This window comes from Opisthocomus hoazin, chromosome 12 (genome assembly GCF_030867145.1).
Source record: "Opisthocomus hoazin isolate bOpiHoa1 chromosome 12, bOpiHoa1.hap1, whole genome shotgun sequence".
Lineage (NCBI taxonomy): Eukaryota > Metazoa > Chordata > Aves > Opisthocomiformes > Opisthocomidae > Opisthocomus > Opisthocomus hoazin.
The window spans coordinates 22,250,668-22,264,083 of record NC_134425.1 but is presented as its reverse complement, the minus strand read 5'-3'; the positions used below and the strand labels follow the sequence as shown (position 1 = coordinate 22,264,083).

The following is a 13,416-nucleotide window of genomic DNA, read 5'->3' as shown; positions in this document are numbered from 1 at the left end:
GACTTCATTAAAAGTTGCTTTCATTTTAGAGAGGCGTTTACCACCCCCAAGTCACTTCACACACAAAAGCGTAACAGGTACCCTGTGCAGCAAGGCTGCAGCTTCCCTGGGGATTAGTCTGGGCTCTGCCTTCCTGTTATCTGTCAGCTTCCCTCCTCTCCAAAGTCTGTGGGGCTTAAACACCCCCCATCCAGCCCACCCAGCTGCTTCAGAAGCTGCTGCCTGTCTCCAAGTCCACTGCCCGGCACATCGTGATGAACCAGCACTGACTCCCAAGCAGCAGCAGCAACCGGTCCTCCCCCTGCTCCACAAACACCTTGAGCCATCCTCAGAACACAGCATGGGCAGCAGCTCCGAGGCAGCGTGCCGGCTCCAGCCGCTGATGCACACAGCCCACGGCTCCCCGGCCAGTGCCCAGAACCCCCAGGGAAGAGGTCCCTCTGCTCTTAGTGTTCTTATGACAGCAACCAGTCTGGAGGTAACAAGGTCTAGAAACTGTACACAAAGTTGTTCTCAGATGTTTCAGAAGACAGCGCAGCAGTGAAAACTTCCACTTCCTCCTGTCACATCCTTACACTCGGCCTCCCAGGAGAAAAATATCCCAGTGTGCCAGTCTGCAATGAGCCCTTTCTCTCCTGAAGCCTATGTGCTGACATCAGCACAACCTTCATTCATTTTGGCAATTCATTCTTCTTCATTCACTTTTTTTTTTTTTTTTTTTTTTTGAGTTCTGTAATCCCAGTAGACACTGACCCATTGCACATGAACATTGAAGTGTCCACCCTATATTCACAAGCACCACTACAAATACAAAATTTTCAAACCGGAGTACACATACATAAAAGTAGTGTCGTGTTCTTGTCTGGGCTTCACAGATTTGCACACATGAACAATGGGGAAATTTCACATACAAAGTAACATACATATGTATATGTGTGTGTGTGTGCGTGTATGTTTGAGTGTGTCTGTCACCCCTCCACACACACATACATATTCATAAACAACTTTATATCCACCAGCTCAGACAGAGAAGGCATGGCAGTTAAAATTTGCCAGAGAATTTCCCTCTGTTGGGGTCTGATTGGTAGGGGGTTTTTGGTTGTGGATTTTTGTTGGTAGGTGTTTGTGCTGGGTTTTGTTGTGTGGGGTTTTTTTAATTTAAATAAATGGAATTAAAATAAAATAGTAAATAAATAATTCAAAAGGAAATTGATTATGAAAGACATATTACAAAATACCTATACGAGGAAAAGATTGGGCTACTAGAGATTAATAAGTGAATGATCTGGTCATCTCTCTAGGTGACCAAGGCATACAAAACCACAGAAACACCAAGGACAGCAAACAAAAGAAGTTGTTTGGTTTTGTCATGTACTAGTAAATATGTCAAATATATAACGTGGTTATGGAAACACAGAAGTCAGAAAGGAGTGAGCAGTTTATAAATGTCCAACTACTTCAGCTATACTAGGGCAGTCACCTTTCCATCTCCAATACGCAGAAGCCCCAATCATATATAAAAAATCTCCCATACATCCAGCCCTCTGGCTCCTTGTCTTCACACTAATTTACACAGGGCACTTGCCAGCTTGAGTTTTTTTGCCTTAACCATTTGTAAGGTCTCACCACTCCTACTCTAACATGGCTGGTTCCTCCCCTGGATCACACCTCAGCAGGAGCCACCTCCTTTAATGACCTGGCTTTCCTTTTGTTCCTTCTAACACACAAAACGGTTTCAGATCACACAGAAAGCCACCAACAAGGGCATTACCTGGTATGTGTCACTTCACAGCCTGTGTCAGATACAGCCCGCGATGTGGAGGGTGCAGCTTCCCGGGATGCCGCACTCGACAACGGAGGTTTGTTTCCATTCTCTCCGAGTTTCTGATGAACAAGCTGCCGGTGGCACTCATCTAGGCGTGGGGCTCTGTCCACATTGTGTGCTTTAGCAGGAACATTTTGGTTGCCCACATGATCTTGATTTACAAAGGGAAGACTGTTGTGTTGATTCAAAGCCTTGACACCAACATCCTTTCGCTGTCGACAGCTCTCAGAGCTGTGTGTTTTGCCAGCACCTTCTGCTGCTTGCTGCTGCGCTGTCCTCTCTTTAACTTGGGGTTTAGAGTGAGCTTTGTGGGCTACAGCACTAGAAGCATTCACCTTCTCACATGCTACCTTGTTTTCATCCAGCTTTTTCCCACTTTTTGTCTCTGAACAAAATAAGACATCAATAAACTATCCCTGACAAAAGTGACAGCAAAACAGAGAGGGAATAAAGTAACCCACCCATCAAAATAACCTACGCAGTTACATACATCTGAAAACGTAGCAAGAAACTCCCCAAAAGGTTTAAAATCCTTACATCTGCAGGCTTGAGACAGCTCTTGGCTGTCTCTGATTAAACCTCCGATTAAGCCAATGCTCATAGCTTAATCGGAGGTTTAACTGCTCTGCTGGCTTTCCAGCAGTGTTACAGGTTGAACTTGGATTTCCATAAAGCAAACAAGAAAACTGCAAGGCTGAAGCTCACCACATCCAAAATCTGAAATCACTCTGTTGGCAAATATACCAGGTAGTTCAGTCACTGCAGACCCACCCAGGACCTCCCTGAGGCCGACACACCCTCTGCCTGATTGGAGGGGCAGAGACGAACCCAGCGAGACTCCAAGGGATGCTGGGGCTTGAGACCGTGCCTCTTGCATTTTCCACAAAAGAACAAGAAGGTTCTTCAGCACTTTCTCATGACAATGGTTGTGAATATGAACAGTGGACATTTCAAGGGTAACTTCTTTCAGGATTCAGCATGCACAGGTCACTAGCGATCAAGGTTAGTTCACCACCCTGTGTAGCTTTTGAGTCAGAATTGTGACCATCTGCTTTATTTTTGGCACTTCCTAAGCGATGAAGCTAAAAAGGGGATCGTCCACAATTTAAAGGAAATGCCCTGAAAAATGCATCCTAAATAGGAATGTAGCCCTGACACAGCAATGAAACTTGCTGATCAAAAAAAAGATATTCCCAACATCAACATGTCCCTTCTTCAGAGAGGGGGAGGAGGGAAGGCTGGTTCAGATGTGTTAAGGGAACAGAATTTAGAGGTTTGCTCTGTGATATTGCCACTACCTTCATGGTATCTCTGAACAAGTACTGCTCTCTTAATTCAGTTCACTATAATTCCATAGCAAAAACACCTGTGCAAGGCAAACTAATGCGCTGCTTTTAGTTTCTTGACCTTACAGCATTTTGTGGGGTTTGATCCAAGGGACAGATCATCTTGCGGAGGAGGTGAGAACAACTCTATTTTTCCCAGTACTGGTGACAAAGGTACTCGGTTACATCTGAGTAATTCAGGTAGCGGGAAATAGCAGGCCATTAATTTCCAGTTTGTCTGCTGCACTTTCTGGAGTCAAAGCTTGTAGCATGCCTGGAGTGATACATACCTTCCAGCGGCTTCTTGCTTTCAGTTTGGGTTCCTCTGTTACTAAGCTCATGCTTAGGTTTTGCGCCACTCTCCTCAGGCTTATCTTTGGCCTAAACGTGACAGGGGAACACAAAAATAACAGTTATGGCCAGGAGTGTTTATTACCCACTAAGTTCCTCCAACCATGTAGGTATTCACTCTGTAAAATGGACACTAACACCTCTGAATTTTTTGTTACTGCTGTCTTTACTCCCTTCTTCCAATCTCTCCCTGCTTTTGCAGGCAGGCATACTTCTAAAACAAGAAGATACAGAATAATAGATTAGCTCACTGCTTTCCAAAATTTTGATTGTCACAGATTTTGCCTTCTGTCATCTTTGCTCACATTGATTAAAAATCATGACATGTGAAACAGAAGAGAGAGATTAGAAAAAGAAATTATACTATATTTCTGCTGCTTTTTGGCTGGTGACTGAAAGATAAGCAATGTCTCTGAAGACACTGTCAATGTATTTGTCTCAAGGCACCCAAAGATTCAGGATCTGAGCTACAAAAGAGGTGACAGAAAAAAGAGCATCTAGCTTTACGGTAACTCTTGTGTACATACTTGACATTACACGTGTTGCCTTTGGCATGGTTAAAAACGGACTTAGTGCCTTTGAGAAACACATTTTTTTCCTCCAATTAAAGCACAGAGGAGGGATATTTTGTAATAGCACCACTAAACACGTCACACAGCAATACATTTGAAATCAAATTAAAACTAAGTAACTAATATTTAGCAAAAAGCATTACACAAAAATGAGAAAAGGCATAACATATTTCTTGGTTGGCATATAGTTAAAATCTAGTGATGAACAGACTCCTATCCTTATCTGTACAAGCAAGTAAGCAACATTGAAAATATTTCTGCAGATAACTGATTACAAGATTGCTGCAAATCAGCTCCTTCATCTGTTAGTAAAAGCAGTTAAGAATTTCATGCTTCAACCATACAGAGTCCCCCCACTTCCCCCTTCCCAAAAAACCAAAACACCGAAAGAGTGAAAGTAGTAAAAAATCATTACCATTTTTATTACAGCTCTAAGCAAACCTGCAACAATGACCAGAGAGAACATTACTCTTGCAAAATCCTACGTGCAAAGAAAGTCTTGGATAAGTGACAGTTTAATGCTGGTGGGTTTTTTCCGCCTGTTTGGTTTCTAAGTGAGGAGTTAGAGGTTTGGATCTTATGAAGCTCATTTCATAGTCTTTTATTAATTTGACTCCAACACCACAAAACGTCTTCCATAAGCATTCCCATGGCATCCTTGGAATGCTGTCATATCATCAACCAACAGCTTCACCCAGAAATGAAAACATGACCTCCCCGCTCCCATCCCCATTCTGAGTAACCTCACAGTAAGCCAGCTCCATGATAAGGAGCACGCTGGTACAAAACAGCAGAGGCTGGAACACAGAAACAAGCAGGCAGCGAATCCTTTTTTGTTTGGAGCCCCCACGCAACTGTGGAGCTCTTTGGACATGTCCCTACCCCCATCACAAAACAGGCTGCAAAAACTAGACCAAAGTTAGCACACGGCTCAGCGCAAGCTGATTTGTTTTTAATCTCCCACGCTTTGCTCCACGTTACCCCAGCTAGGTCACGTCCATGCACTACCTCGCTAATTCAAGCCTAGTTCAAATATCACTCAGGGGCCTGCGATCAAAGTATAGACATATCTTAAGGTCTTACAACTGACCTCACGCTCCAATTTCAAAATCTGTTCATGACCAGAAACAAAAAAGGAGAACAATGATGGTCATATTGCAAAACCAGAGTTAGTCATAAAACTGGCCGCTTGCCCAATGCACACTGCCTGTCCACAGCCGAGGCGGTGGTTAGCACCTGGGACGCTGACCTCCACCCCATCCTAGTCCATCAGGTCATTTCACCTCTCAGTCTCTACCTACCTGTCCATAAAACCTGGATGAAGTTTCGGCCTCCTTCAGTCTCCTCTTCTGCAAACACCGATGAGGAGGCAGTGCGTAGTGGCTAGCTGACAACTAATAGCAACAGCATGCTAGCAGTCCAGGCAAAACATTCCTCCAGTATCCCTCACATCACCTCCCTTTATTTACACCCCTCCTTATTCATCCTTCCACTTAGAAACTGACAATATGGAAACAAAGTTAATCATCTTTATACACATCTTCCCCTGGCCATTGACATACTGCGCGCTCAGTCCAGTTCAAGGTGTAAATCCTGCACAGGACCGTATCTGTCTCCAGTCATTTTGCGGTGACTGCAGGCAGTAACGTGTAACAATGCAGCTTTAACTAAAACATATGAATCTTCTCCATTTCTCAGAAAAACTGTAGAACTGAAATTGGAACTTCAAGCAAGTACAAGATTCATTTCTATCCAAAATTAAGACTGATACCTAATGTATGATTTATTGTTCTCAACACTAATGGAAACTCTTCATAAATTCTTCTGTCTCCTAACAGTCTAGCTCACTTGTCAGCCTCTGGCACTTAAAAAGGGAGACCAAGAGAGCACTTGGAAAGCCTGAAAAGGTATGCTAGCATCCAGCATTGCCCTGTTCTTATAAAAGTTTAGGTGTACCTTGCAACAAGACATTTTTCAGTTTTGGTGAAAAATATCTGTATTACGATGTAAATGGATATTTGCATTTGAGCTAAGTTGTCCTTACTGTAATCACACCTCTACATACAAGGAGACTCTTGGAATGAACAAACCTATTCCAACTCTTGCCGTTTCCCCCCCCTCTTCTTCCCCGCTGTGGGATACAAGCCATAGTGAAAACTGAAAACTCCCATCAGCTAAAACTAATTCCAGATGCCTATAACTTTTAAAAACAAGGTTAATAAATTCTGAAACACCGTATCGACTACATACGGGTCTTGCCTGTTCCTCCCTTGCTGACCTCAATCATTAAGAAATGCATAGGAATTGATGTCTAGGAAATTGCATACACAAGAACCATTTGATTTGAGGAGTGAACAATGTCATCAGAGTTGGTAAGTCGCAGGTTCATCATAAAGATGTAGCTAAAGACAACTTAGATGTCTTAGGACATATCAAACTGCTCAGTAACACGACCACAAGTCAGCACAGGTTTTAGTAACTGACACTGTGTTCAGAATTCATGACCAATCAAGAAAATAAAAGTTTCTGTCAACAAAAAATGCTTCCAGTATGTTACTCATACTATTCACTGGAGGCTCAATTCAGTCACTAATTTGAATGACATTGCTGATCTTCGAGCACTGGTAGAAGACAAATTTTCCTTCACAGTAGCAATCTACTCCTCAAACTTGCTATAGGATTGCCCAGCACACTCTGGGAACCTCAGACATAAGACTACAAGACATCTTTTGAGCCTTGGTCCCTGCCTTAAGAGGCCTGTCATTCAAAGGTCACAGCAGTAACTTATAACAGCAATACTGAAAGGAAAACCCACATTATATGTTAAGCAAGAAATCAGCAGGAAAGCCTAAAGCCCTGCTACATCATGAAGAAAAATATGAAGAACAGTGAAATAAAACCAACCTCAACAAGCATTTCCAGCAGACTCCCCTTCTTCCAGGGCACAATGCCTTTGAGAATAAAATCCACTACTTTAGAATTTCTTAATACTTCTCCCACAAATGTAATAACTTTATCCAGGGTATCAACCCTTTTCTCCATCTTTGCCAGCCTCTCCTTATGCTTGGAGGCATCTAGCTGGACAGCTTTCAACAGTTTCAACACTTCCGAGCATATGCTGTGGGTATCAGTCTGGTGAGCACTGTCCGATACCTTCAGGCCTTTTTTCATTGCATGTGCCTCATCAGGAGCTGCTCGGGATACTGCTAGCTTGTTAATGCCTTCCTCTACATCATCAATGCCCTTGTTAACTCGCTGCAGTTTGTCTGTCAGATCTTCTTGGAAATGCAACAGTTTGTCCATCTTTTCATTCAATAGATTCAGTTTTTTGTCCGTCACACTTAAATTGTTCGCTTTCGTAGGCTGTAACTTGGTCAGGGCATTTCCCTCTGCAAGGTCCATATTACCCGCAGACATTCTGTCCAGACAGCAGGATGTCAGATAGGTTAGCCTGGCTTTCCATTAATCATAAATTAGAAAATGAGGGTCTGAAAGTTCATCATCTTAGCTATTCCTACACCAGACAACCTCACTTATTGGAGTCACTGAAGCATATCATGAAATAGCTACTGCACAAAAGATTTATTTCTGTGTTATCTATTTCTTACTGCATGCTTTCAATGATGGAGGTAATTTGGCACCAGACTATATTTTCTTGGGCCTCCCTGGCGTCACAAAACCATTTAAAATTCTTTCTCGAGTGGCTGTTGATAGGCAAGTATCTTAACAATTGCCAATGCCTGAGCAGACCTCTGGAGGGAGGAGGATCATTTTTATGACCGGTTTTAGTTCTGTGATAATGTAAAGAACTTGCTATAGCATTCTCTTCATTAAATAGGAAAAAAATAAAAGTAAATCTGGTGGCCTTATGCTATGTCTTGGAAGAATTCAGCTTTGTAGCATGGATGCGGAGGACCCAGCACAGCACAGGGTGTGCTCTTTAGGTTGGCTGGCACTTGAATTTAAAAATAGAGTACAATGACAAGGATCTGAAATACGTATCTAGCACCAGCAGGTCTTTGTCAACTGAAACTTCTAAAATTAAATCTTTCTCCCAGGCTATGAAAGTAAACTGAGTACAAAAAAAAACATCTTCATGAAGGCACAGCAGAATTAGTCCAACTATCAGCAACAAAATTATTAAATCATAAGTCTTATTTAAAGGATGTTACTGACTTGCTTTCACTTCTGAATCACAGCCTGTCTACTATAAAAATTACAGTCACTAGAAAACAGAAAAGTCATCATTTTATACTTGCAGAGCCCCCACTGCCACAGTCCTGAACGCTTTAGAAACATTAACGAATGTGTCCTTACAACACAACACAGAACGAGGGTCAGCCCTCTTCCCCAAAGGGTGAGCTGCAGCATCAAGAGGTAACGCAGTTTGTCCCACGCCAGACATGACACTGCGTCAAATGACTGTGTCTAGTTCTCCCCAGTCCCTTTTCACTGCTGTATGTACACGAAGCAGGGGAGAAAGCAGCGGGGAAATCCTGCTGCCGCAAGAGTTCTGGTGCGACAGAACCACGGGACCACATCAAAGCCACAGGCCTTGGGATACCGAGCACCGCTTCGTCTCCAGTCCCCTCCTCACTTTGTGGAAGGGGCATATGGGAAGAAAGTGCAATGCTTAAAGTGAATTTGCTGTATGAGATAAGATATTCTAGAAAACAAAATCCTTTCTCTACACACCACAGAGTAGTAGCAGCGCTAAAATTACCCCCTCGAGAAGATGTGAAGTCCCTGCCACTTACGTAAGACAAGGTTTTTTACCTTTACAATAAAAAAAATATTCTGTTTTGTCTGCCAAGGCCACCAAATAATCATAGCCAGCCTGGTGGTTCTGTGACATTTAAAGGCCAATAACTGGCTTTACAAAAGATATCAAAAGCTTTAATACTTGGACTGTTCATCACTTTCAAGGGAGAGTCTGAATGTCAAGCAACACCTTTAGAAGAAAACTTGGCCTGTGAAAGCTGATGGGTGTTGGCATTTCATGCCACGTCACTTCTCCTGATAAAAAAAAAAATATTTTAAAGTCACCGGTATTTTCACAGTGGTCTGAGATAGTATGGCATAAGTTTTATGATACCTCATATAATCTTATTTCAATAATCAGGGATACAATGCAGTAAAATATGCAGCTTTACATTGAAAGTACAGGACATTGGCAATGAAAGCTTCGCAGCTCTACTACTGCATTTAAAGAATCAGGGTTTTAAGCCAAATGCCTTTAAGTAATTAATTCTTTCAAGCCTACAAACAAGCTTGACGACAAATAATCAAAACAGCCAACATTTTTACTAGATCAAGAGTACCAGCTGAACAGTGTCCTCTTAGGGACAACAAGAAAAAGATAGAGTTATTTGATCGTTATATTTAAAGTTAGACAACTTGCAGCAAATATTTCAATAAGGAAACCTGGCCACAGAAAGTCATCCACAGTCACATACTTAGAACTTGAGTTGCCACCACCAGTGTGCTATTACAGGCACAGTATGCAGGGTCGTGAAACAATGCAAGTACAATAAAAGCACACAACTGGTCTCTGTGCTTGTTTGTGGGCAAACAGGAGTCTTTGGACATCCTGAACCTTCTTAATTATCTAACAATTGAGAGCCAAAAGCATTAATACTGCCCCTTATTTACTAGTGTTATTATTCACATAACTCTGATTATCTAATCCTTCTCACATACAATGGACTCTAATGGTAAATGCTGTGTAAAACAAAAGAGGGAACTTCAAAAAACAAAAAGGAAATATCTGAATTTGTATTACTTAACAAAGCAGACCCACCTGACTGCAACACAAGGGGCAAACACCACCTCTCCCTCCTCCGGATGCAGCCACACGCACTCTGTACTCCAGCTGTACGGAACAGATTTCACCACCTAACACCTACTCACACAGTGCACTGTGAGGTGGGTAACAGAATGCACTAGGGAGAATTCTTGCCACATGCAGCAAATACTCCTGAGGTACCTGTCTGAGGTACATACAGGGTAGATACAGACAAAACTGCCTCCTACTCATATACAGCTGTTTGACTTTTCACACTACTTATATCGTACTGTGCATCCATAAGCAACTTCAAAATTACAGGTGGGATGAAGGATAGAGAAGGAAACGTCATTTGGCTCACTGCAGTTTTAAACATCTGTCAAAAAGTTATTAGGGTCAGCTTTTCTTTTTTCTTTTCATTTCCTTCTCTTCTCTCCTCTCTCCCCTTTCAAACTTCTGTTAAATACACACAAAGAAAAAATGGCTCCAGCAGATCTGATTGTTTTGTCTTCAGGATGATAATATGCTCCAATTCTAGCAAAAAAATCTTTTATTCCTTTTTCTTTGAATTACAATAGAAGGCAATTTTTCTTCAGAACATTGATTTAGTCACCAATGCTCGCATCTCACTTGAGCAGCCTGAAGAGAGCACTGAGTTCCATTGACAGTCTCAAGCCTTTCAATACTTACAAAAAAAAAAAAATCCTGCATTGCCTGACTCCATATTGCAGATCACAGTATACCTATCCTTAGACATCACAAAAAAGTACAGTTATTGTAAAAAATGTAATAGCCTATTAAGCTCCCTTTTTCTTTGTGAGGAGCTATTGCTTCTAATGCCATTTTGTTGTTTCATCTTCAATACTCCCCAAATTGTATCTGAAGAACTTGAAGTGTTGTATGAGCAACGAATACTAGTGAATCTTGCAGAAGCTCTGCAGGTTGCAGGGCTATGCTCAGTCACCTCGCGCTGTCACTGGCAAAACGAACTGGTGAGCCACAAGACTCCATCGTAATCTGGATGCAACTTGAATAAAGTTTCTGATAATTGGTCTCCTGGGGATTTCTGCTTGTTTCTTACAGATAACAAAAAATCAGCACTGTGATCTGGAGTGCGTAGGCAACTGCTGCCATTCCATTAAGAGCTGAACTGAAATTAACTTCCAGGATACCTTTAAAATATCTCCAAGCTAACAAGCATCTCAGGAGTGCCAGAGGAAAGGAACATAAATGGTGGAGAACCAGAACTGCAAGTGACCTCGAACTGATGATACCAAAGACACTTCTGTTCCCAAGGGGAAAACGAGAGTTTATTCCTTCCTGGCTTCAACCCCATGCACACTGTCGCAGCTAGGAAAGAGAGATGTCAGAATAGGAAAGAGAGATGTCAGAAAACAAGAGAAAAACTGACATTCAGCACAAACAGTCTATGACATGGCAGTTCAGTTATGATCCCTCCTTGCTAGCTCTGACTCAAAGGAAGGAAAAAAATCACAAAGACAGGGTGAAGTAAAAAAAACAAACCCCAAACAAAACAGAACACACCACCCTACAGCATGTAGTAGAGTGACAGCAGAGGCTTATATCCCAAACAAGAAATGTCACAGAGGTTAAAACCAGCTGCTCAAACAGATCATCTCATTAGGTATTACATTGCTTCCAACAGCATTGTAAAACTGGAGATGGCTGAAAGTATGTAGGTAAATGAAAAAAACAACCTTTTAAAAGGCCAAAACAAAGCCAAAGTTTTATAGAGAACTTCGAGGCTTCGTAAGAAGCTTGCAGTGGAACATAGTTCTAAGATGGAAGAACTCCACGTGGTAAAACATCAGGAGCTTACAAAAAGAAAAAAGCAAACAGCAGATGAGCTCAAAACAATCTGGCTGTATCAGGCAAAAAATACTAATAAACATCCTTTACATATTTAAAAACCAGCTGTCAACTTTTTCAAGTTACACTGTAAATCTATGTAATCTACATCTAGTTGCTGCAGCTCATTAACATACACATACATACATAACATAACATAGTTTTTCCCCCAGCAAATGAAAAGGTAACTAAACTTTTTTAGGGTACCTAAACTTTTGAAAAATTAAGCCCTACACCAGTGAGTAATTTCTCATGAACAGCATGTTTCCTAGACACACGGAAGGTAATAAATCATGTCCACAGAGTAATGGTGCAGCAAGAGACCCATTCTCATGACAAATGGCAAGCACTGAAATGGGCGTTGACTCTTAGAGGAATAACTTCCAAGGGCAAGATATGCCATACAGTCTGGATAAGTCTATCGGGTCCAACAGCTGGGCTTCCTGCTGAGGTCAGACAAAAGATGTCCATCTGCCATATTTGGTGGCGTGCTAGGAGCTGGCCCGCACCTGCTTCAGGAGGCCAGGAACCTGACATGGAACACATTGCTGATGGCGGCTGTTGGCCGGAACCCACTGGCACAGTAAAGGGTCTACAAAGCACTATGAGCCCCCCCAAACGACCCGGGCATGATACATTTCAATACTGTGTAGCTAACAAGAGTAAAACATTACTGTAGTATTAGATCAACTAAATCTTAACAATCACTATGTAAACTCCCTTTTTTTTTTCCTATATATTTAATGACAGAAAACTGCTAACATAGTAGGTTATGAAACACTCTCTTGCAAGTCCTGACTTCTTCACCCCTTCTTTTTTATTCTTTTTCGAACAACTGAATTCAAGTATAACGCTCCCAGGCAGTGGGACAGCTAAGGATAGGTTAATGAATCTGAGATCATGTGTAGTATTGTAATGCATCTCTGTCAAGCAGCTGACAGCAGATAGCTGAACAAATCATTTATGACATTTCACTTACATCAAAGTGGTGAGATTTCTAGATAACACTGTCTACCATTTGCCTGCATGGCTTAACAAGAACCTTTAAGTCCTTCCTCCAGGTTACTTTCCCTCTCAGGAGGCCAAAAGAGCACCTGCTGCCCATCCACATTCACTCGCTTGACCCCAGAGCTCATTCTCACCACCAAGTCTGCTACCCCAGAAACTGCTTTAAGAAGTAGTCTCATTACTTTTAATTTTCCTTCTTTCAAACTTTCTTCTTAAAAAAAAAAAAAAAAAAAACAAAAAACAAAAAAACAAAAACCAAACCCAAGCAGCTACTAAACTATTTCACCCACTTGGACCAGAAGAATGGCAATCAGTAACGCTTCCCTGGCGTGGTGGTAAGGATTCAGCCTCCCACTCCTCCACACCCTCTGACAAAGAGCTCTCCTCTGGAAACTGAAGAGAAAGTCATGTCGCTCATTCTGCTCTCCCTGAATTTCAGTGATTTTCTATCTAACGCAGTCGGTTTCTTGTAAAGCCTGCTGATTTTAACAGTCAGCGACAAAAGTTACCCTTGGATTCCAGAAGCCTGTTATTTGTAAGATGCTTTCTCGCTACTACTAGGAGCTCAGCATAGAACCCTGAGGCACCTTTTACATCTGCCAAAAGCTCTTGTGCCTATGGCAGTTTGCTCAGGTACAAGTAATTTTAAGTCAGTAGTGATTCCCCATAATGTAGAAGAGT

The 13,416-nt window shown here is 41.9% G+C and overlaps 1 protein-coding gene across 5 annotated transcripts in view; it reads right to left on the bottom strand.

The window, feature by feature from the left end:
- MYLK3 (myosin light chain kinase 3) overlaps window positions 1-13,416 on the bottom strand; it is a 47,527-nt gene that overhangs the window by 15,193 nt on the left and 18,918 nt on the right. For all 5 annotated transcript variants that reach the window (XM_075433537.1, XM_075433535.1, XM_075433539.1 and 2 more), the window contains exons 2-3: window positions 3,441-3,531; window positions 1,772-2,210 (exon numbers count right to left, since the gene is read on the bottom strand). In XM_075433537.1, coding sequence (XP_075289652.1) covers window positions 1,772-2,210; window positions 3,441-3,531 — 530 coding nt within the window. The remainder of the gene's footprint in view (window positions 1-1,771; window positions 2,211-3,440; window positions 3,532-13,416) is intronic.